Source organism: Schistocerca piceifrons, chromosome 3 (assembly GCF_021461385.2).
Source record: "Schistocerca piceifrons isolate TAMUIC-IGC-003096 chromosome 3, iqSchPice1.1, whole genome shotgun sequence".
Classification (NCBI taxonomy): Eukaryota; Metazoa; Arthropoda; class Insecta; order Orthoptera; family Acrididae; genus Schistocerca; species Schistocerca piceifrons.
Window position 1 is genome coordinate 680,141,630 of NC_060140.1, and position 24,481 is coordinate 680,166,110.

Below are 24,481 nucleotides of genomic sequence, written 5' to 3' on the forward strand. Positions count from 1 at the left end.
TCAATTGTGGATAAAGCAGATGGTATACTTTGCTTTATTGGTAGAATACTGGGGAAATGCCATCAGTCTACTAAGGAGATTACTTACAGATCACTTGTGTGACCCATTCTAGAATATTGCTCAAGTGTTTGGGAGCTGTAGACAAAAGGACTAACAGGGGATATTGAACATATGCTAAGTAGGGCAGCACAAATGGTCACAGGTTTGTTTGGTCTGTGGGAGAGAGTCACAGAGATGTTGAAGAAACTGAACTGGAAAGCTCTAGAAGACAGATGTAAACTTTCCCAAGAAACACTACTTACAAAGTTTTTAGAACTGACTAATTGATTACTCTAGAAATACACTACAAGACCCTACTTATTGCTCATGCAGGAATCATGACAACAAGATTAAATTAATTGCAGCATTTGCAGAGGCATTCAAACAGTCATACTTCCCACACTCCATAGATGAATGGAATGGGAAGAAAGCCTAATAACTAGTACAATGGAATGTGCCCTCTGCTATATATTTCATGGTGATTTGCTGATTATAGATGTAGACATATATGTATAAAAGGTCACAATGCAACGGTAATTGATAATTTACTTGTAAATCCAACTGTCTTTTATGAAACAACTATGAGCCTATAACAAATGGTTTATCTGACCATGATATTCAAATGATAGCAATAAAACATCCCCATTAATCAGGTTAAACTAGGAAGGAAAACATACAGTTTCACTGAATAATAAAGACTGACTCAATTACACTATTCATGGAGAATTTACATGAAGGTAATGGGAAGAAATTTTTCAAGTACATCATAGTAGATCAGACATTTATTTTTTTCCTACAAATATTCTTACTACTTGTAAGGAACAGTTACAGTGGAAACTAAGATTAAAGCGTGGGACGCACAGCTCCACATTACTCAGTAAAACTGTTCTACCTCTTGTAGGACCTGTATTTATGTTCATTGTCATTATCATTGCAGTTATCATTTATATTAAAATTACTATTATTGTTTTTACTATTAGAAATATCTCAAATCTGATAAAACAGTCACATATGGATATACAGTCCTATTTGTTTTTCTCTTCTTAAATAACTGAAGTGAATCACATAAATTAATCATGATAAAATTAAAACTGGAATGAGTCATCAATGTACAAAAATGTCAAAATGTTTCACACTTTATTGTTCACAGGTTTGTGTTATGCCGAGTTTGCAGCTCGAGTTCCTCGTGCAGGATCTGCTTACATTTACAGTTATGTTACTGTAGGTGAATTTATAGCCTTTCTCATAGGTTGGAATCTCATTCTGGAATATGTGATAGGTAAGAATGCATCCCTGACTTCAAAGAATATATTACTAAAGCATTAAGACTGCCTCATAATAGTTGTTATTTCGATCTCAATATGGTAACAAGCAGTGCAACACCTCGAATCCTCAGTTGCTATCATTTGCCATCCATAGTGACACTGAGAGTGGATTTTCATTACATATATTGCAATTCAGTGAAGTATTTTGATATATTATCCATTACATTAACTGTCTCCTCGTCAGAACTATGCCCAGTGAACCAGAGCCTCAACAGTGGAATTATTTGAAGATATGTTGATACTAGAAATGATCACACTGATTTTGAAACAAAGATCCAGATCACTTGTAATGACATTAGAAATCAAAAATTTCCTTAGTCAACCAAACTTGAACTTCTGTTAGTACTGTTCTCTTTCTGTCTCCCTTTCAGCATTTCATCCTTATGATTAATATTTCTTAATACATATATTATTATCATGGTGCCTTTCCCTTCTCTTACTTAAGATACTTTTCCCTCCATCCTTCTCACCTCAACCCCCTGCCCCTCCACATACTTATACAATTCGGCTGCTTTGCTTTTTGATGATATATCACCTGACATGCATTTTTTACTGTTCTTCCTCACATTCATTTATGGAGCTGTCTTAATATTCCTGTCTTTCTATCCTGTTACCTTAACTGATGTTGCTTGTGATCCGCAATTACTGAAAAGTTAGAAAGTTAGTGTTTGTTGACATAGAAATGCAATATCTGTTGAAGAAGGGTAGGCTGCTGGTACATTCAAATCCATGCTGGCTGACACTGGCTGTTGTATTGGTATATATGCAGACACTTTTAAGTCACAAGTATTGGTGTAAAGGTAAGTCTTGTAACTGAGCACTGAAAACTGTTTTAATTTCTGTACTAATTAGTAACCTCATAATAAGTGGTACTTTTGTCCTGTCATATCTCCTCTCACAGTACATACAATTACACCTTTTATTGTAAGCATTGATGTGATGGTAATTTGGCAGCACACTATCTGCCATTAGCTAGGCCCACAGGGGGCCTGGTGATAGGAGGCACACAGGGTCTTTTCATCAGTGAAGATGAAGACAAGGCAGCAGCAACTAGCACCTAGCTGGCCGAGCTGGCTGTAACACCACAGAGCAGTCATCTGAGTGGACCATGAATGGAGCATCACAGGTCCCACCTAGGGACCAGTTAGCTGCAAAACTGAGAACTGGGATTTGGAAGACAGAATATTTGTACCACTTGGTCTACACAAATGACGTTATCATGTGGCCGTCAGTGTTCTACACTGCACCGCAGTATCCCAAGTCTTGTCTTCAGGCCTTCAGTTTAGTTATTTCTGCAGTCTGTGTGCTAAAAGTCACTTTTTTGTACAACTTACACATTGTAACTTCACAGTGTATGGTCAATGAAATGATGTTATGCTCTCTTCTCCATGATGTCATTTTTTTACATTGCCACCTTGGCCATTCAGCTCAGAAGGTGTGTGGCATTTATCTCAGGGGTGTGCCCTTGCCACATTTTTATTGTAGGAATAAACACAGATACAACAAGCAGATTGTCCTTGAATACAATAGGTGGTAGACTGTGGAATTTATTATATATTTAGCCTGTTTGGTCATATACAGGGCAATTTCCTTAATGATATCTGACATCTGACTTAAATCCAGTGTTTGTAAAGGAAACTATCATGTTAATATTATGAAAAGGATAGACTGGTACTCACCATATAGAGGAGATGGTGAGTCATAGGGAGGCACAACAGAGAGACTGCTGTACACCTTCTTTTTGTCATGCCTGTCCGTGACTCATCATCCCCTCTATATAGTGAGTAGCAATTTATCCTTTCATAATTTGGTCATCATGGATTTTCCACTGTTTGAAACAATTCATGTCTATGTAAATATATTAGAAACTCAAATCTTCAGTTATTGAATAGAAATATTCTGTTACACAAATTTCAGATGCTTTGTTTGTTATTATGTATTTTATATTTTGTGGCAATTTTTAGAACAATTTTATTATTATTACTAGCCAACAAACACAGCATTGCAAAAGTATTCATTTTGCCAATTTTCTATTAGAAAGAAGAACAAAACTGAACTGTATTTGTAGTGAAGTATCAAAAAATTTCGTTTTCATGTATTCATGAAAACTCCTTTTCATTTATGAAACAGTTGTACAAAGAAATATGCATAATGTACAAAAGTGCAAGTTCCGTGTTAATAAACATGACCCCGGACAGTTTCTCTGCTCTGGGCACAGTTGCTCTCCACGTCTGCTATGCGATTTTGTAAGTGTATCTATGGCAACACCTCTTCATAGCTCTACAGATGGTTACTGTTTTAATGACAGCCATTTGCACTGCACAGTTGAAAGCTGTCAAAAGCACTACCAATTGTCGGGGCTTCCCTTAATTTGGTTCGACTGTACAAGTGTCTCAATAGTAAAGAATAAATGTATTAAAACTTCATGCATGATGGAGCAATTTTTTATGCAGCTCAGTGTTTATGATACCATATTTCTTGAAATATGTCATACAATGATGTATATGTGTAGGTACATTCAACGCCATATGTGCATACTGTCTTCAAAATATGTTGTGAATAGAATTAGTAGCAAAGGAGTACTAAATTTAAATGTCATGCACAATGTGGCAGCTTTTTTGCATCTCAATGTTTATGATGTCACATCTCCTGAAATTTGTGTGGTACCATGATATATTGGGTTGGTGCATGAATTCATAGTGATTTTCCATAAGTTTAATAAACACAACAGATACACATAACAGAGACTTTAGTCAACAATAATATATTCTTCTTCACCATGTACAACAGCTGGGGTAACTTTTCGATTCTGTGACCATAGAAATCAAGTGGTTTTGAGGCAAAGCACTTGTTGTGCCATGTTAGGAGGACATTTTCATTCAGAAAGTAAGTTCCTTGAAGTTTGTTCAACAGTGAGGGGAAAAGGGGAAAATTTGAGAGCACAAGATCAGGTGAATATAGTGGATGCAGAATGGTTTCCCAGCCCACTTCTGTTGTGTAGTGTTTTTTGTGAGTCCAGCAGAATGCGGATGGGCATTATCATAGTCTTCCTGGTAATTGTTTTTGGCTTGCATCAGAAAGACATCACAATTGTTGTCAATAGATCTCAGCAGTGATGGCTACACCTTGGGGAAGCAATTCATAGTACACCGCACTGTTGCTGTTCCACCAGATGCAGAGCATTATCTTTTGTAGACTGGCACAGGTCTTTGTATGGGGAATAGCTGCTTTGTTTAGACTGAACCATTCTGTTCTTTTCTTTATGTTAGCATAAAGATACCATTTCTTGTCACCAGTAACAATACAAGATAGGAATGATTGGTGTTGTTCAGAGCCATTGATGACGAGGGAGAAGATATGGACATATGGCCACCTGCTGATTTTTTTGATTTTGACTTAGAGCACATGGTACCCATACACCTGATTTTTGTACCCTCCTCGTTGCATCAAACCCTGAAGGTCTTTCTCAACATGGAGAGTCACTAATGTCAAAATGATCTTCCTTAAAACAAGAAAAACATTTTCTTGCCATGTTCTGTTCAGTGGCAATAGTCCCACAAATGGCATAAATGTTTCCAACTGCCTCTACTGTTGTCACCCCTCTACTGAATTCAAGGAGAAGAATATGTTAGAAATGTTCTGATTTCTCTGCTTTGCACTCTGTTTTCTAGCATCCACAACTCCACTCATGATCTCCAAATAACAAAATGTCAACATGTAAACTGTAATAGCAACAGTACATTTAGCAGCACATGTTAATACTGTCTGCAAAATTTATTTTGAACACATCTAGTAACATATAAGTAATACATTTAAATGTCATGCATGTGGCAGTTTTACATACCATGCATTTTTATGATGTCATATCTCCTGAACTATGTTAGGTAGGTGGTCCTAATACTCATAGTGATTGTTGCCTGAGAGCAAAGGATATGTGTACCTAGTTTGGTTGAAATTGCATCAGTATTTTATGGGGAGATGTGGAGCACACCCACCCACCCAACCACCCACCCACTCACACACACACACACACACACACACACACACACACACACACACACACACACACACACGTGCATGCATGCACTCACATGTACATGCACACACACACACACACACACACACACACACACACACACACACACATCAATTTTTGGTTTTTACTCTTTGTCAACTTTCCATCTGTGAATTATGAACCTAAGGATTTCACAGTTTTGGTCATACAGTATTCTAGAGTAATTCATACCAATTTCTAATCAGTTTTTATCTTGTAACTCATTTAAATGTCCAATTTAGGCTTTGTTGAATATTTGTTTTGTAAGTCTGTCTGGGTTCATTCTTTTAATGTGTCCATAGAACCTTCACCTGTGTTTTGTAATGTCACTATGGATATTTGTGTATTGTTTACTTTTCTGGCTAGTTCTGAGTCAGTATTGCCTGTCTACAAGCAAAGAAAAGAAAACAAAGTTAGGTGCCAAAAGATGGAAATTCCTGAATGGTTATGCTGAGATATTTAGATTTTGGAACTTGTTTAATTTTGTTGTATTCCAGCTTCAAGAATTTTGGTGCTTCTTTGTTGCAGGTCATGTACACTGTCTTTTCAAAAGATATTTGGTGACTGACTTTTTTCTGCAGTTTCTTTCAAGAGTTCAATTTGATTTTGGGCTGATGAAATGTTGTGAGTTAATATTACTAAACTGTCTGCAAATGCTAGGCAATCTCTACAGGGTGATTCTTATTAATGTTTCAAAACCATGTAGCAATGTAGATGATGCTGAGACAAGTAATTTAATATATGATACATGGGGCCTCAAATGTCAGGAAATACCCCAAATGTTGGACATGTGGCATCACATCCAAAATGTGGAGGGTATTCTTGAGCCCATGCATGAAGTAATGACTGAGTGATGCAATACTTGCATTGAAGCAAACAGTGCAAATTTCAAACACCTTTTGTAAATGTGATCTGTTGCAAATGTAAAAGTTACAAAATTATTGTCCTCAGCATAACCAAGCAAAAGCTGTTCTTATTTTGTGTTTCTTTCCTTTTATTCCTTCTTTTTTGTTTACAGATGTTACATAGCAAAGAAAACAGGTCTTTACTGATAATGATGTAATTTGGAAACTTATAATCATTTACTTGCAGTGCAGTACAGTTGGTTTTTGTTTTACTGTACTTTGTAATAAACTAGCAGAGTGTGCAAGACCAGTAAGTAAATTAATGAATTAATACCTTAATGCAAACACATAATTGCCTCACACAATGAAAAAAATGCTGCCTGCAAGATGCATGACTGAACCCTGAGCCACACACTCTGAAATTGCTCACACAGGTGTGGAGCTACAAAGACGTGCATACTTGACTTGAGTTTGGATGGTCAGATGCAACAGACAGACAGGCTTAACTGCTGCATGTGGTGACTTATGTCAACTGATGGCATTACATGTTCAACATTTGTCATCCATTTTTGAGGTATGTTCAGACATTTGCAGCACCATGTGTCTTGTATTGAATTACTTGTCTCAGCATCATCCATGTCACCTTGGACATTTTTAAACATTAATAAGAATCACTCTGTAGGTAACTTGCCTTTGCCTAAAGTGACTGGCAGGTCAATTTTGAGGACTGATTTCTGTTTTTGCCATTCTTGTATCACTTTCTCAAGGAAGCTATGCTGTAGGTGCAACCACAATGGAGGGTTAAATGTGGAGATGACAAAAAAACCTGTCGCTCTCAAGGACACAGTTGAAAAGTAGTGGAGTCAATCCACCTCCCAGTCTTGTTCCCATTTTGATTTTGAAAGGAACTGAGATTTCCCTCATAAATTTAACCTTGAACTTTGTTTCTGTTTTATAACTGCAACTGTTTTCAGATCTAGACCTTGTTCTTCTAACATCTGGAAGACTGAAGTATGGTCAACTGAGTCATAGGCTTTTTTACAATCAAAAATGTGAAGACAAAATTTTTGCTACATGTTCTCTGGTATCTAAGGATTAGCTTCAGATCGAGGTTTGTTCTGAACACAAACTGCCTGGTCTGAATTTTTGGTTCAAGCTAATATTATGGAATTTGCTCTGTTTGCCAAATATCTCATAGCCCCATCTATGGTCTGCACCTGCAGCTGCATGTTGGTAATCACGTAGACTCTAGCATTGGTGTCTGTGATAGCACTGACATAAATTCTCTGTCTGGTCTGGTCACCAGATCATTTTGTTTGCTGAGACTCTTCTCAATTAAACTCAGTGCTGGCTCCCAAACCTTGCTAAGATTATAGCCACAATCTCAGTTGATGAGATCATCCCTGTTGCAAATATCTTTGGCCTCTCTAATGATGCTCTCCCAGTATTTGGAAGTCTGTGCCAAGATCCTGATCTATTCATACTCCATCGCATGATTGTCAGACAAACAGTGCTCTGCAATTGCTGACTTGTTAGGATACATCAGTTGAGTGGGCCTCTGGTGTTCTTGGCAATGATCTTTAAAGGTCCACATTGTCTTTCCAATATATGTCTTCCCATATTCGCCTGTAATCTGGTATACACTGGCCTCCTGTAAACCGAGATCATCTTTGACACTTCCCAATAATGCTCTTGTATTATTGAGTGGGCAAAAGACAGTTTTCACTTGGTGCTTCATCAATATGCGTCTGATTTTTCCTGATAGTGCACCAGTGTACAGTATAAAAGCAGTTGCTGCCTTTTCTCCATGACTTCTTCCATCTCCACAGGTTGTACTGTTGCGGTCGGGTGGAGAGCATGCCTGATCTGCCATTCTTGGTACCTGTTTTTCAGAATACAGTTCTACTGTATTCCAGCTCCTGGAGAAGACTCTCTGTGCCTGAAACAGTGTGCACCCTGTGTACTATTGGTTTTAGTTCCCCATTCATCTGTGAAGAGTGGTGGCAGCTGTCTGCATGCAAATACAGGTTAGTGTGGTGCGTTTTCTTGTGATACACACCATGGGCTGGGGTGCCATCTACTCTTCTCTTGATCATGACATCCAGGAATGGTAATCTTCTTTCTGCTTTGGTCTCCATAATGAATTTGATGTTGGGATGTATGGAGTTCAAGTGCATCAGAAAGTCAAGGAGTTTGCCTCTTCCATGCAGTCATGTGACCATTGTATCATCCATATGACAGAAAAAAACATGTTGGTTTCCATTTGGATGACACCAGGGCTTCCTCCTCAAACTGCTCCACATACGGATTTGCAACCACAGGCGAGAGTAGGCTGCCCATTATGACTCCTTCTGTTTCTTTGTAGTATGCTCCATTAAACAACAAATACGTGGAGGTCAGGGCATGCCTGAAATGGTCCGTGGTCTTCTTGTCAAATTTCTGACCAATAAGCTCTGGTGACTGTCATAGAGGTACCCTGGTGAATAACAAAATGACTTCAAAGCTCACCAGGATATATGAGTCTTTCACTCTGAAGTTGCTGAGGCATTTTACAAAATCCACAGAATTGTGGACATGTTGAGCTACCTACATAAATGTTATATTGACATCAGTTGTCCAATAGGGTGTATTTTTTATTTTACTGCCATGCTAATGTCAGACACATAATTATCTCCAGCAGCATCTGCATTGTAGCAGATAAAAATGTTACATGTTTTGAAACGTCCTTAAAGTGATTTTTGATGTTATCCCTTTTTTGTTACAGGTGCAGCTAGTGTAGCCAGAGGTCTCACTGGATATATTGACTCATTAGTAAATAATTCTATTTCAAATGCTTGCAGGCAAGCAATGCCAATTAATATTGACTTTTTATCTGATTATCCAGATTTTTTGGCATTTGGACTAACTTTTCTCCTCACAGGTAAGATGATTTTTCTTTGGATATTCAGTACTGACAATCTCATTATAGTTAAAATACAAAACAAACTCTATATTTAAAGGAAACCAAATGAAAATTATAAACTTGTAGTTCATAGATGGTGATGCTATAAGATTGCAAATATGTGACAGTAAAACCATAGAGACATGTCTACAAGTGGAAACAAAAGAAATTAATCTCACCGATGAAATTAAACACAGTACATTGACATATTATATTTTTTGCATTCATGATTTGACACAAGCATATTTTGTCATTTGATGAATCTTTTCTAGCACCCAGGTAGTGCTATCTGCCCAGCCCAGATATACAGCTTGAGAGGTTTTATGAGATCTCCAGATGTAGTTATAGTAGTTTCATGGACACCATGTGAAGTTCTTGTCACCTAGAATATATCCTCTCTCTTGTAAGAGCTGCACTTTCCTGCTGCTTAATTCTAACAATGGTTACTTCCTCCTTCAGGTGGTATGTTGCCAACACATTTGTAGTGTGGCGCCATGGAACAGAAACATTACCTACATTTCTCTAGCATTTGGACTTTTCACTTGAATAATCTGTTCATGAAGCAAATGGAAAAGATAGCAGCTTACCATTTTTGAACATCATGGTTAGCAAAAAGCCAACACAGCACCAGGACATAGGGCCTACTGCAAATCTACTTGTGCAGAGCTATGTTTACTGGGCAGAAGCCATTGCTCTGCACAATGTCATGATGTTTGACACTCCCTGGTGCAGGGAGCACATGTGGTCCAGATCCCGACAGCCTTTCTATTCCAATGGTTATGAATGTACTTTATGTGATCAGACTGCTACAGTCTGACACATAAAATTTATAAAAATTTACTCATTTTGTTTCAAGGGACATTTCCATACCTCAATATACTGATAACCAAATAAAATTAAATATGAAACATAAATTTATGCCAGTGAGGTAGAAAATTGTACCCTCACTGTTATTTCCAACAACAGTTGTTGTGTTTTCATTCTAAAAATAAATGTATATAATAATAAATTATTTAATATTTGCTACACGTATCCTGTATTTAAAACAATCTAAAAACATATCAAAGCTTTTTGGGTAACACATAATACTTATCTTAAAAGCCAGTTCCAAAATTATGTTTCTTCTGCACTTCTGTTGCAGATAAATATGGAAGAAACACTAACAAATAAGATAACATAAAAATTCTTAACTGAAATATATGTGTTCTCCACAGTTCTTCTGGCGTTTGGTGTGAAGGAGTCATCAATCATTAGCAACATAATGGGTGTAGCTAATATTGGTGTTTTAACTTTTGCCATCATTGCCGGTGCATTGAAAGGTATGTAACAATGCTTTTTGTGTTTGTAAAGGCATGATCAAGTAATTAATGTCATAAATGATCATTGAAATATACAGGTAATTCATTTCTTCTCCTAAAGACCTATTCAAAAATATATCACAGTGTACCATTCACTGAAACACAACATTATTAAGTACATGACACAACATTGACTTTGAGTCTGGGATCACAAACTCGTCCACTTGCTGGAGTTGTCAGAAAACAAATGAAAACCAAGTAAAAACATAACACAAACTTGACTTTGACTCTCCTGTACCATTGCCCAGGAGTAGAACATTCAAAGTTGCTTGAAGTGGTGACCCTGGACACCGATACACAGGTGCACTCATTGAATGCAAGAATTATTTACTGCTTCCAGTGTTGCCTGCTGAAGAGAATTATAAGCAAGCATGATACATTCCTGCATGTCCTCTGGAGTTGTTGGAATATCATGATAGATAATGTCTTTAATTCATCTCCAAAGAAAAAAGTCCAGAGATTTAAATCAGGAGACCTAGCAGGTCAAGTAACTGTTCTTCCTCAACCAATCCATCTGGCAGAATACATTTGGTTCAGAACATGACGTGCATGCAAGGGATTATGTGCTGGACATCCATTGTGTTGATACCACATAAGCATTCTGGTTCTTAGCGGCACTTCATCCAGAAGAGGAGGAAGAATTTGTCTGAGCAGTGCCGCTCAGACTACCATTGATGAAATAAGGGCCAATAATTGTATTACTAAGCATCTCTCACCAGACATTAACTCTACAGTGACGCTGATGTTACACCTGTCTAAGCCATTGTGGGATGTTGTTGGACCAATAATGCATGTTCCTTGTATTTACCTGTCCTTTGTTTGAGAAGAAACATTCATCAGTAAATAGAACATTGGTGAAGAAGTTCGGGTTAGCGAGTATTTGTTGCTGCTGTGCTCACTGACAGAACTGCACACAATTCTGGAAATCATTCCCATGCAATTCTTGATGTAGGTGTACATGGTAAGTATGGAACTGGTGACATGTAAGAGTATGATGTACACTGACTTTAGGAATGCCAGTCTCATGTTCAAGCTGTTGTGTGATCACATGTGGATTCATAGCAACGGAAGTGAGAAAAGTAACTTCAGCAGCTTCATCTGTGTGAGTGCTATGATTATTGCATTGTCACAGGTTGAAACTTTCTGTTTCCTGATGCGTCACAATAAGACGAGAAAGATCCATCGGGAAGGTGGGTTCTTGTCAGGATATCACTCTCTGTACAGTTCCACTGCCTGTGTAGCATTTCACCTACCTTCAACACCAACAACAATAAAATAAATGTTATGTCAATGCAGTTTGTAGGAAGGACAGCCTTTACTGTATGCCTACTCTACACAACAGTATTTAAAAGGACTAAACTACTGTAATAAATGTACCCGTATGTAAGAAAACAGTATTGTGATTACTGTTCTGCTAACTTACATTCCGCATAGATGAGTAGCATTCCTACCTTCTCTTCATTGGTGTACATTTTACTCACACAACTCTTCAACTGACGATGGTTGGCAGAATGACAGGTGTGCATTCTACTTATGTTTACATCTGTCCTCTGTCAATGTCAGCACGTGGACGTGTTCCATTACACTGAGTACCTGCACTAAGCACTGGGAGCGTCACATCAATGTTGTGTTATGTAATTAATAACATTGTGTTTCAGTGAATAGTATGCTGTGATACATTTTTGAATAGGTCTTCAGGAGAGGAAATGAATTACTGAATAAAAATACAGGGTGCCATTTGAAAAAGTCATACCACTGTTCATATCTTTGTAAAAAACAAAGCTACTATGAAAGCAATCATGCTGACTGATGTCCCCCTGATGGCTAAAGAACATTTGGATGAAACATTTTGTAATTTGCATCTAGACAAACACTTATTTAGGGTGGTCAAGATAAATGGGACACCCTGTATATTCTGAAATTAGTTGTCCATTTGAAACCATTTACTGTATTAAAGCTGTCACAACTTGTGCCTGTTGTACTTGCAACCTTGTTATCGTGTTCTTTTCCACAGTGAGAGTAAGATACACACAATGTATAATTATGTTTAACCCTTTATTTAGATGAGAAATTTATTTTAAGCCCACATAATAGCAGCAAAGACATTATGAAACATTTCCAGTGCAACAAATATTACCAGTTTTTTGGTAACTAAGTGAAGAAAACAGTAACAGGAATACGAAAAAAGTCAAGGCAAATTATTAAATTCATGGAATGCATGCTGCAGCATGGAGGAAGCATCTCACAGCACTCCTACTGGTCAGCCCTGTTGACATGCATGGCCAGTCAGCTGATTAACTGACATCTGTTTTGGCTAACACCCAATACCACTACACCAGACCCCTTCAGGGAGACAGAGCGAGGTGGCGCAGTGGTTAGCACACTGGACTCACATTTGGCAGGACGACGGTTCAATCCCGCGTCTGGCCATCCTGATTTAGGTTTTCCGTGATTTCCCTAAATTGCTCCAGACAAATGCCAGGATGGTTCCTATGAAAGGGCACGGCCAACTTCCTTCCCCATCCTTCCCTAATCTGATGAGACCAGTGACCTCGATGTTTGGTCTCTTCCCCCAAAGAACCCAACCAACCATCTCAACCATCAGGGAGGCAGAGCCCCCTCATTGGATGAAGCTGGAAGTGACGTCCCTGTAGCATGCCAGGAGGTGTACCCATCATCTGGAACACATTTGCTGTTCAATTGCAGCCAGTGGTGATACCAGTGGGGGTTGCTGGGTAGTGGGCAGAGGTTTCACCTGATTGTGCTGCAGATGTGAATTTTGTCATCTCTAATGACGACATGATGCCAACCAGTATATGGCAGTGTGAGTGGCAGTTTGATGCCTTCTACTCACAACATTATGAATGTACAGGATCATAATTCTCAGGGTATGACTGTTTGCAATATGCCATGGTGTAATGCTTGTCACAGTCAGATCTGCATCAGCTTTTCTCTGAGGTGGGTGACAATACTGGTGCATTAACATTTTCCAATGAAATCATGTATGGGTCCATGAACTCACTGAGAAGCTGTAGGACTTCTCCATGTACCATTTCTGCTGGTGAGGCACCTATATGTGGTTTATACATGTCATGTACGCCAAGCAAAACCAGTGGTAAGGCAGAGGGCCATTGCGATTCATGGCACATTAAGGTGGCTTTAAGTGATCAGTGCCAGCGTTCAGTCATGCTGTTACTGGCACAAAGGTAACTTGTTGTTGTGTGATGCAATGCACCGCAAAATTTACTTAGTTGAGCAAATAGGTCAGATTTAAACTGCCATCCTCTGTCCGTGGTTATACGAAGCAGACAACCAAAATGGGTAATCCAGTGTGACACAAATGCAGGGGCTAGCATCTCAGTAGAAATGTTATCTATGGGAATTGCTTGTGGACAGCACATGAACTGATCTATTACTGTCAGTAGGCAACATTGTCCTTCGGAAGGGGGCAGCAGACCTACTACATCAATATGAATAAGGGCAAAACATGCTGTTGTGTCTGGAAATTTGTTCACTGTCACGGAGACATGGTGAGAAATCTTGCTGACCTGGCACAGTACGCATGCATGAGCCCATGTGTGACAGTCTTTTTTCTATTCCAGGCCATACAAAATGACTAGCTATTAGTCTAATTGCTGCCTTCAAGCGAGGGTGACATGACTTTTGAAGGCTTGCTTGTGAAGTGCCATAGGAACGAATGGGCAAGTTTTCCCAATTGAAATCTCACAATATACAAGGGCTATTCAGAAAGTAGGGAACATTTTGGCATTAAAAAAACTAATTACAAGAAATACATTTTATTATATTCATCTGAAAGAGTGACTGACGTACTACTTTTCCACATAGCCACCAAACACATTGAGGCACTTATCATAGTGGTGGTCAAGCTTTGAATGACCTTCGTCATAAAATTATGCTGCTTGAGACTTCAGCCAGTAGGTCATGCCTGCCTGGAGTTGCTGCATTGCAAGACAGTTCTTCATCTTGGGAAACAAGTAGAAGTCACTTGGTGCAAGATCAGGGCTGTAGGGTGAATGAGGGAAAATTCCCCATTTGAATGAATTAAGAAATTCTTTAGTGTGGTTTGCCATGTGAGGTTGGCATTGTTGTACAAAAACAAAATTTTGGACGTCAGCTTTCCCTGGCATTTGTTTTGAACTGCTGTTCTAAGGCTGTGCATAGTTTGACAGTACCGGGCAGAATTTATGGTTGCTCCACATTTGAGAAAATCAATAAGAAGCACACCTTGCCTATCCCAAAACACTGTCACCACCAACTTCCTTGCTGACAAGGCTTGCAAACATTTTCTTGGTTTTTGGGGAGACCTTGTGTGCCCCCACATCATGGACTGTAATTTTGTCTCACAATTGATGTGTTTCACCCAAGTCTCATCACCGGTTAGATTCTATCCAGTAACAAATCACCATGTTTGTGGTAGGCATTCAGAAATGTCAATTTTGCCCCTATTTGCTGTTCTTTGTGGTGCACTGTAAACTTTTTGACCACCCATCGTGCACAAAATTTGTGGTAGCCTAGCTTTTGAGTGACAATTTCAAACAACGAAGACTGTGAAACTTGTGGAAAAGAAATTGATAGCTCCATTATTGTGAAGTGATGGTTTTCATGAATCATTTCATCAACTTTAGCCACAAGTTCATGTCACAATGCTTGAGCATCCACTCTTCTCTTCATTATGAATGTTGGTTTGGCGATTTTTAAACCAAATGCAGCATTTCCAGACAGAGCATTCACTCATTACATTGTTTCCATACACTTCACACAGTTCATGATGAATTTCTTTAGGCTTTAGGTTTTTTACCAACAAAAATCATTTCACAGACTGCACATCACAACTGGTGGGATTTTTGATTGCAGCGCACATTTCTAATTCGAATATCCAAAAAACCAGACTCACAGAGACTTTTTCAATGTCACAGATGGATGCTGACTGAGAGCGCCTAGTGGCATCAGATGGAAATGTTCCCTACTTTCTGAATAGCCCTCATAGCTTTGTGTTTGTAGCTGGAACATCGATCGACTGAAGTTGAAGGCCAGACGTGGCATCTTGTAAACAGTCTCAAAGTTCCAGGTCAGAGTCCTGTGCTTGGGTTAGCTGTGCAAAATCTATAGTCTTCATGACACTGCTCATCTGGGATAGATGGTCTGCAGTAACATTGTTGATTCCCAATATATGCTGTACATCAGTAGTGAATTGTGCAATGAACTCCAGTTGATTATATTGTCTCGGAGAACACTTGTCATTATTTTGCCAAAAGGCATAGGTGAGAGGTTTATGGTCTGTAAAAATGACAAAAACTCTAGTTTCCAACTGTGTACAGAAGTATTTAATGGACTCCTAAATCACCTACAATTCGTGGTTGTATGTGGCCCATTGTTGCTGCACAGGAGACAGCTTTCGTGAAAAGAATGTGAGAGGCTACCAGGCTCTGTCGACATATTGCTACAAGGCAGCATTGACCAGCGTGAGAGGCGCTTCCAAAGCTGATTGTGCAAGAAGAGCTGCATCTGCTATATTTTTCTTGGCCACTTCGAACATGTTTTTCATCAACTCTGTCCACAATATCAGTGTTTTGCCTTTAACCTTAGGACCAGCTAAAGCTGTAGTAAGAGGCTCTTGGAGTTAGGTGAAATCGGTAGGTGGCCACTGTGGCTGAGAGGTTCTAGGCGCTTCAGTCCAGAACTGCGCTGCTGCTACGGTTGCAGGATCTAATCCTGCCTCAGGCATGGACGTGTGTGATGTCCTTGGGTTAGTTAGGTTTAAGTAGTTCTAAGTCTAGGGGACTGATGACCTCAGATGTTAAGCCTCATAGTGCTTAGAGCCATTTGAACCATTTGACATGACTGATAACCTCAGATGTTAAGCCTCATAGTGCTTAGAGCCATTTGAACCATTTGACATCGGTAGAAATCAAGGACTCCAAAGAATTGTCACAGTTCTTTAGTAGTTTCTGGCCGTGGAATACTCAATATAGCCCCTGCTTTCTCCGGTAGTGGCAGTGATCCCTTAGTTGAAATCCAGTGGCCTAAAGAGGTAACCCCTGTCTGGCCAAAAACACACTTTGAGGTGTTCAACACTACTCCATATTCGTCAAGACATTTAAATACCTCTGTCAGGCGCTGGGGTCACTGAAAAGATGAGTATATCATCAACATATGCAAAAAAGTATCAATAAATCTTTGCTACATCTGGACGGCATTTCTCAATCCAAACATCATAAACAGGCTTTCAAACAGACCAAATGGCATTATAACAGCTGCTTTTGGAGTGTCTCTTTCGGCAACAGGAATCTATGTATATGCCTTTGAGCAATGTAATACGCTAGCCACCTGTTTTTGACATAATGTGTAATTATAATCTTTCAAGAGCGGAGCAGCATACTGCTCCATTATTGTCCTAGCATTCAAGGCTTGGTAATCACCACAAGGATGCCATGAACCATTCTTTTTTGGCACTAAATGAGAGGTGACGACCAAGACGTACAAGATTGGTGAATGAGGCCTTCCTCCAACATTGTATTAAATTGCTCCTTGGCAACAGCATATCGATCAGAAGCAAGACATCTGGGTCTACACAAAATCAGAGGGCCTGCGGTAGTATTGATATAATGTACAGTGTTGTGACATACCTTTTCTGGGGCCTCAGGAGGCCTTGTGATAGCCAGGAATTGTTCTAGAAGTATGGTATACTCATCACTCTGCGACTAGATCAATTTGGCATCATATACTGCCACGCTACATCAGAATCCATTGGCAGATAGTCCCATGATGTTGTCTATTAGGTGGGCATTGGTGACATCTGGCAGCAGTTGATAATGCGCTAAGAAATCAGCTCCGTTATGTACACCATGGTGAAATTTTGCTTCAAGGTATGACATAATCCCATGTCCAATTCGATGTGCTGCATTCCATATGTAGCGATGGTGGAATTATCAGGTGTGGAAATGCAAAACTAGGTGGCTGATTGATACTTGTGTAACTGGGTCCATGGCAAAATATGTAAGTCGAAACCCATGTCCACCAAAAACTTGCATCCTGCCTTGTGATCTGTCATAAAGAGATGCAAGGATGGCGGCTGACAGTCTGGAGTGATTACTTCTGCCTGTCACTTACAACTGAGAAAGGTACAAGGCAAAGTACACTTTTGCGCCTGATCTCTGAATTTCCTGTGGTACCAACACATGTCTGTCCAGGTTGAATCTTCTGCCATGGCAGAGTTCACTGAGAAAGAACTTCTAGATCTTCTACAGAATCATCCTCTACTGTACCTGAGAGTAGTTTGCCCATCTGCTTACTCATTGCATTGACCTTGCTCATGAGACTGTCGTAATCTGCTCATGTTACCACCAAGGTGCTATTACACACCATCATAATGTCAGGGCAGGGGGTCGGCATGATCGTGTCTTGAATTCGATCTGTCAGGTATGCAACAGCATCTAGCCACATGTCCGTTTGCTATGCTATAATGGCCTTCACCTGCGCCGGCAGATGGCTGCTCCACAACATGCATAGTAATGTATCAGGCACTGTGAGCGCATCAACCTTGCTTCTTAAATGACAGAGGTACTGCGATGGTTTTCTGTCACTGACATCCTCTTGTGTGAGAACCTGCCGTACTTGTTCTTCCTGCGAAGTGGACACTCTTCATATTAATTCAGTCTTTAATTTCGCATATGATTCCATGTTCAGAGGTGAGGTTATAATATCTTTAACCTCAGTTGTGTAGCAGTGGTCCAACTGACTGACCACCAGTTTGAACTTAGTGGAGTTGGTGGCCACTCTAGCACAGAGGAAACTCACTTCCATTTGTGCAAACCATAATGCTGGGTTGTGGGACCAAAACAGTGGTAGCTGCACAGCCAGTCTTGATATGGTTGGCACACCAATTTCTGATCCTTGAAGTTTGCTGCTAACCCCAGAAGTTTATTTTAAGCTCACATAACAGCAGGAAAAACACTATGAAATATTTCCATTCCAACGAAAATTCCCAGTTTTTAGGTAACTAAGTGAGGAAAACAGTAACAAAATACTAAAAAAGTCAAAGCAAATAATTAAATTCTTGGAGCATGCAGTGCAGCATGGAGAAAGCATCTCATAGCACTCCTGGCAGTCAGCGCGCAAACCCTGTTGACACCTGATGACCAATCAGCTGATTAACTGACATCTGTTTCAGCTGATGCCTGACATCGCTACAAAGCTTTTCTCTCCCTCAACAATATTTATGCCTTACACTTCTTTCCATCACCAAACTGACGACTTCTTGATGTATCAGGCTGTGTCCTACGAACTAATCTCTTGTTTTAGGCAAGTTGTGTCATAAATTTCCTTTTCCTCCAGTTCAGTTCAGTACCTCATCATTTGCTATTAAATCTACCTATATAACCTTCAGCATTATTCTGCAGCACTGCATTTCAAAATCTTCAATCTTATTCATGTCAGAATTGCCTATTGTCCATGTTTCACTTCCATACAAAGCTAAACTTCAAACAAATACTTCATAAAAGAGTTTCTAACACTTAAATAGATATTACACATTAATAAATCCCTCTTTTTCAGAAATTCTTTCCTTGCTATTTCCCGTCTGCAATTTGTATCTTCTATAATTTTATTTACTATCAATTATTTTGCTGCTCAAACAACAAAGTTACCTTCAGTCTCTCATATCCTAATCTTATTCCCCCAGCATCATCTGATTTACTATGACTACATTCCATTACCCTTCTTTTACTTTTATTGGTGTTCATCTTATAATCTCTTTTCAAGACACTATCCATTCCATTCAGCTGCTCTTCCAAGTCATTGGCCACTACAGTGTCACTGGCAAAACTCAAAGTTTTTATTTCTTCTCCCTATACTTCCCTTTCAGTTTCTTCATTTCCGTCACAGCTTGCTCGGTGTACAGAATGACTGATGTCAGCGATAGGCTACAGCCCTGTCTCACTCTCTTCTCAACTATGGCTTCCCTTTCTGAAAGTATGTCGTATTTATTTTATGTACAGCATAAACAGCAAACCTGAAATTCTATTTTAAGACAGGATTTTTGGTTATTGACTAAGAAAAATTTACAAACTGAGATACATTCACATTCCTTTCAGGATAAGAAGAGATAGTTTGGAGATATTTGTTTCCTTTTTCAACTTTGTCATTAATTCACAAACTAACTTCACTTAAAACAGTTTATAACTGTAAAATAACCCATAAAATATAATGACATTCAAGTGACATAGCAAACAAAACAACAGAATAATATATCAGGAAAACAGAGAGTAAACAAAGATCATAGGCTGAGCCAAAGATGAATTCGTATGGAACCTTCACTTGCACGTAGCACCACATGATACACACACTCTGTGCAGTAGCTTGCATAAACTTCACTAATGCCTCCATTATGTTGCCGTTACTTCTCTTTTAATTGCTGTGTTGTCCAGATCAATTGACAACAGTTGTGTGGTGGTAGCTGCTAGTTTTTTGATAGTAGAGTCTGACAGCCATTGTGGCTACTCCACTCTGCATGAGTTGGTACTAATGGTTCACGACCTGTGGTGATTACACAAAAGGCAGGATTAAGTCAGTTGACATTGACATTGACAGCCATTGGTGTGCCGATTACAATGACAGTGAATACTTTGTTGTGCCTGATAACTACACAGTATCATCCATCTTAGGGTGGCTGAAGTGGCTTGCGCACTGCATCATGTTGGATGAAAATGTAGTGACAGTCACATAGCTTACCAAACACAAATGGGTGGAGTTTCAGATTGCCCTTGGTGGCACTGGACATAGGTGTCATATCTGTGTGTGCAGTTTATTCACAAACTGTGGTGGGTCAATGGATTCATCTTGTAAACTGTAATAGTACTCACCAGGAAGGCATATAGGTTGACCACATATGAGCTCCACAGTAGTTACCTGGGGGTCTTCTTCCAGGAAAACACATATGTCATCATTGCAAACTGTGAGATTGTAACAACACTTTGAGTTGGTGGTGCATATGCTTAACTAAACTGTTTGGCACTAGGTGGTATGTTTTAGTCCTGATTCGATTCATGCTGAGTAAGACAGAGAGTGCTTTGAAGGGATAGAATTTAAACTGCCTTCCCTGGTGATTTGTGATCTGCAAGGGTATGCTGAAATGAGCAATCCACCCATGAAAGGTCACGACAGTTTCATTAGTTGTATCAGTTGCTGGGAATATCTTAGGCCAGCATATATAGTGGTCTGTAGCTGTGAGACAGTGAGTGTATCCTTGTATCCTTCCGAAGGCAGAAGAGGTCCTCTGAGAGCTATACAGATATGTTCAAGTTGTAGATATGGAGAGATGAAGCTTCCTAGTGGTGACCTGACATGTACACTAATTGTATTGCATTGACAGGCCAAGCATTTTCATATGACTTGCTTACAATCCCTGTCATATGCAGCTAGATGAACACTTGCTTCACCATGTTTGTTGTGGTTCTAATCCCAGTGTGCAAAATATTGTTCAGGAAGGTGATTGCCTTTTGACAGAACTTGGCAGTCACAAATGGCAACATAGCAATGCAGCTGGACAGCTGATGGTGATAGTGCAATGCAGTGGAGCAACAAGCCTAATGGTTGCATCAACAAATCATGTAATTCATCATCTGATTGTTGTGTTGCATGAGAAGTTCAAAGTCAATTGCTTCAGAAATAGATTATATGCACAAGAACATGATAGCTGGCATGTTCAATTCTCCTTCAGTGGGGATGATGTTTGTAGTAAGTTGGCTGATGAAATCAAGATGTCGAAGCTGTCATGGTGAATGTTTCTTTGGGCACTGTTGGGAAGCATACAATAGTGGCTTGTGATCCATCACCAAAATGAACTGCTGCCCCTCCAACACGTCTCAGAACTTTTTGATGGATGCATGGGCAGCATGCAGCTCATGGTCATAGGATGACAAATTTTGCTGTGAAGGTGATAACTTGTTGCTGAAGAAGACTAGTGGTTGCCAGTGTCCATCCACACACTATTGTAGTGCCGCATCGATTGCGGAGGCAGAAGCATCAACCATCTCTGCTAGTTGTGCTTGTGGTACTGCATGCACCAAGAGTGCTGCTTCAGCGATGGCAGTTTTCAAGTCAGAAAATGTCATTTCAGTTTCTGGTTTCCACTGAGGTTTATCCTTTGGTCTTGGTTTGCCTTGTATGAAATTTTTTAGTGATGTAGCTAGGAGGGCATGATTATGGATGAAATAACAACAAAAGTTTGTGACACTGAAAAAGTATCATAGTTCCTTGACTGTTGTAGGTCATGGAAAACCAAGTATTGCATGTACCTTCTCTTTTCATTGCCAAATTCCTTCAGCAGTAGTAGAACAGCCAAGAAACAGTAGTAGTATAGCCAACAAACTGAATATCTGATGCCCAAAGGTAGGCTTGAGTTGGTTAATAATGAGCCCATGCTTATGTAGATGGTTAGAGAGTTATCGCAAGTGGGACAGATGCTCAGAGTCTAAGTGTGAAATGACCAAAACATCATCTGTATATTCAAGGGTTGACTGAGAAGTAATGCCTCCAACTCTTCAGCAGTTGGCAGCGTTGGTATGCAGCAAGTACTGGCTTGTTCCGAAGCCTCTTATCTACAGCTCCAGTTGGAGGGAAGCCTTAGCATTGAACAGTTGTGTTGTTACAGTGTAAAGCATGGAACCCTGCACAGACAGTCGGTCAATGCTATTTAAGCAACGTGCAGTCATGGAATTCTTGGCAGCAGAAGGTGTCACCCCAAAGGAGATTCATCAGAGAATGAAAGCAGTTTACAGTGACTGTTGATGTGAGTACTGTGGGTTGCTGGGCGAGTAAGTTTAAAGATGTTGAGGTGGGAACATCTGACCTGCATGACAAACAAAGAGTTGGATGTCCTGTGACAACAGCTACCAAGTTTCACAAGCAAAATGTTGACAGATTGAGTCAGGACAATCATCATATAACTCAGAGAGTAATTGCAAGCACAATTGGCATTTCACAAGAACGTGTGGGTCACATTATTGCTTTGCTTGGCTATTGGAAGATCTGTACACCATGGGTACCCTAGATGCTGACTTCAGAAATGAAAGCACACAGACTTGAAATTTGCCAGGAACTGCTCTCACATTATGAGAATGAAGGTGATGCCTTTCTCCATTCAATTGTGACAGGAGACAAAATGTGGATACACCATTACAATTCAGAGATGAAATGTCAGTCTATGGAATATCAACACAAAGACTCACCCCAGAAAAAGAAATTCAAGATGCAGCCCTCAGCTGGAAAAATCATGGCCACAGTGTTCTGGGATGAAGATGGTGTTAACCATGTTGATTTCCTTGATCGTGGAACAACAATAAATTCAGAGCATTACATCACAATGCTGCGAACTCAGAAATGATGGCTAAAAAGAGTCAGAAAGGGAAAAGGAAATGTTTTCCTGCAACATTACAATGCCAAACTACACACTTCACTTGCCACCACAGCAGAACTTCAGAGACTGAATCTCACTGCTGTACAGCATCCTCCATACAGTCCAGATTTAGCACCATCTGACTTCCATCTGTTCCTGATAATGAAAAACAGTACGCAAGGACATCATTATGCTTCTGATGAAGATGTTGAGAGAACTGTGAGACTGTGGTTGCAGAAACAGAGTGCTGACTTCTTCCATGATGGCTTCAGAAAACTTGTTCATCATTGGCAGAAATGTATTGAATTGGCTGATGATTATGTGGAAAAGTGAATATTGGTAATTAAAGATCGCATTCTAAGGATTATTTCTGCATTTGATTTATTAAAATATTCCCATACAAACCCAATTAATGAAGGTGGAGGCATTACTTTTCATTCAACACTCACACAAAGCAATAATCCAAGTTACATGTAACCTCGTCCATAAATATTTGGAATGTCCAAAAGGCATGTGGGTGAATTCAAACAACCCAAAAGGCATGCATACAGCTGTCTTGGTAACATCATCTGGTGCCACAGATATCTGGTAAAAAGCTCTAGCATAGAAAATATCCTCTTTCTGTAGACATTGGACATGGAATCCTCAGTGTGTGGTATAGGATCTAGACTCATTCTTGCATTTAGCTGTCAATAGTCTCCACAAGGATACTATCCACTGTCCTTTTTTGATATAATATGGAGGGGAGATGCCAAACTGCTACTTGACAGGTTGCAGATAACCTGTACAAGCATGGATGTGAATTCTTGTTTAATCACTTTCAGTTTCTGTGGCGTTAAATGACATGGTCAAACAAACTGGTGGCCCAGGTGTGGTCAAAATTTTGTGCAAGGGAGCTAACATAGGAGCTTGATACATGATACTGGGAAACTCTTTCATAAGTTCAATAAATGGAGTATCTCCAGTTACCACTTATCACCCGGATGCCAGCATCTTCCACATGATGTACTAGTTGTCTGCTAGCTAAGTTTGTGTTAGTGTCCAGCAGGCGTTGATGCCAGAGGTTGGACAAAAGTTGATAAAATGGTAGAAAATCTGCTCCTAATGTAGAATGTGTGATGTCTACCATGACAACATGACAAACTGCATCATAGGCCTAAGTTTAACACTAATGCGGTACGACCATATGTAGCTGTTGTAAAGCCATTGACTGCAAAGAAATGGTAACCACCACACTTATGAGGTGGCAGATGGGCAGACAGGTAGCCTGATACATCTGCAGCTATGTCTACTAAGAACTGTAATTTTGTATCTTGGCCTGTGATAAACAATCAAAGGCTGCCATTCGGAGCATCAGTGGCTGTCATCACTCAGCGTCTGTTGTGTTTTCCTGCTCACAAGGTGGGCTACACTTTGTGCCATGGGTACCAACATACTTTCCAACAATGGAAACTCCAGACAGGAATGTCAACAACGTAGGAAAAGATCGATTGCTATTACCATA

General features: G+C 39.6%; 1 protein-coding gene across 1 annotated transcript in view; it reads left to right on the forward strand.

Annotated features, from left to right (window-relative positions):
- Positions 1-24,481, forward strand: part of LOC124788959 (cationic amino acid transporter 3-like) — a 102,750-nt gene that overhangs the window by 36,812 nt on the left and 41,457 nt on the right. The window contains exons 2-4 of the mRNA XM_047256248.1: positions 1,190-1,318; positions 9,028-9,183; positions 10,419-10,523. Coding sequence (XP_047112204.1) covers positions 1,190-1,318; positions 9,028-9,183; positions 10,419-10,523 — 390 coding nt within the window. The remainder of the gene's footprint in view (positions 1-1,189; positions 1,319-9,027; positions 9,184-10,418; positions 10,524-24,481) is intronic.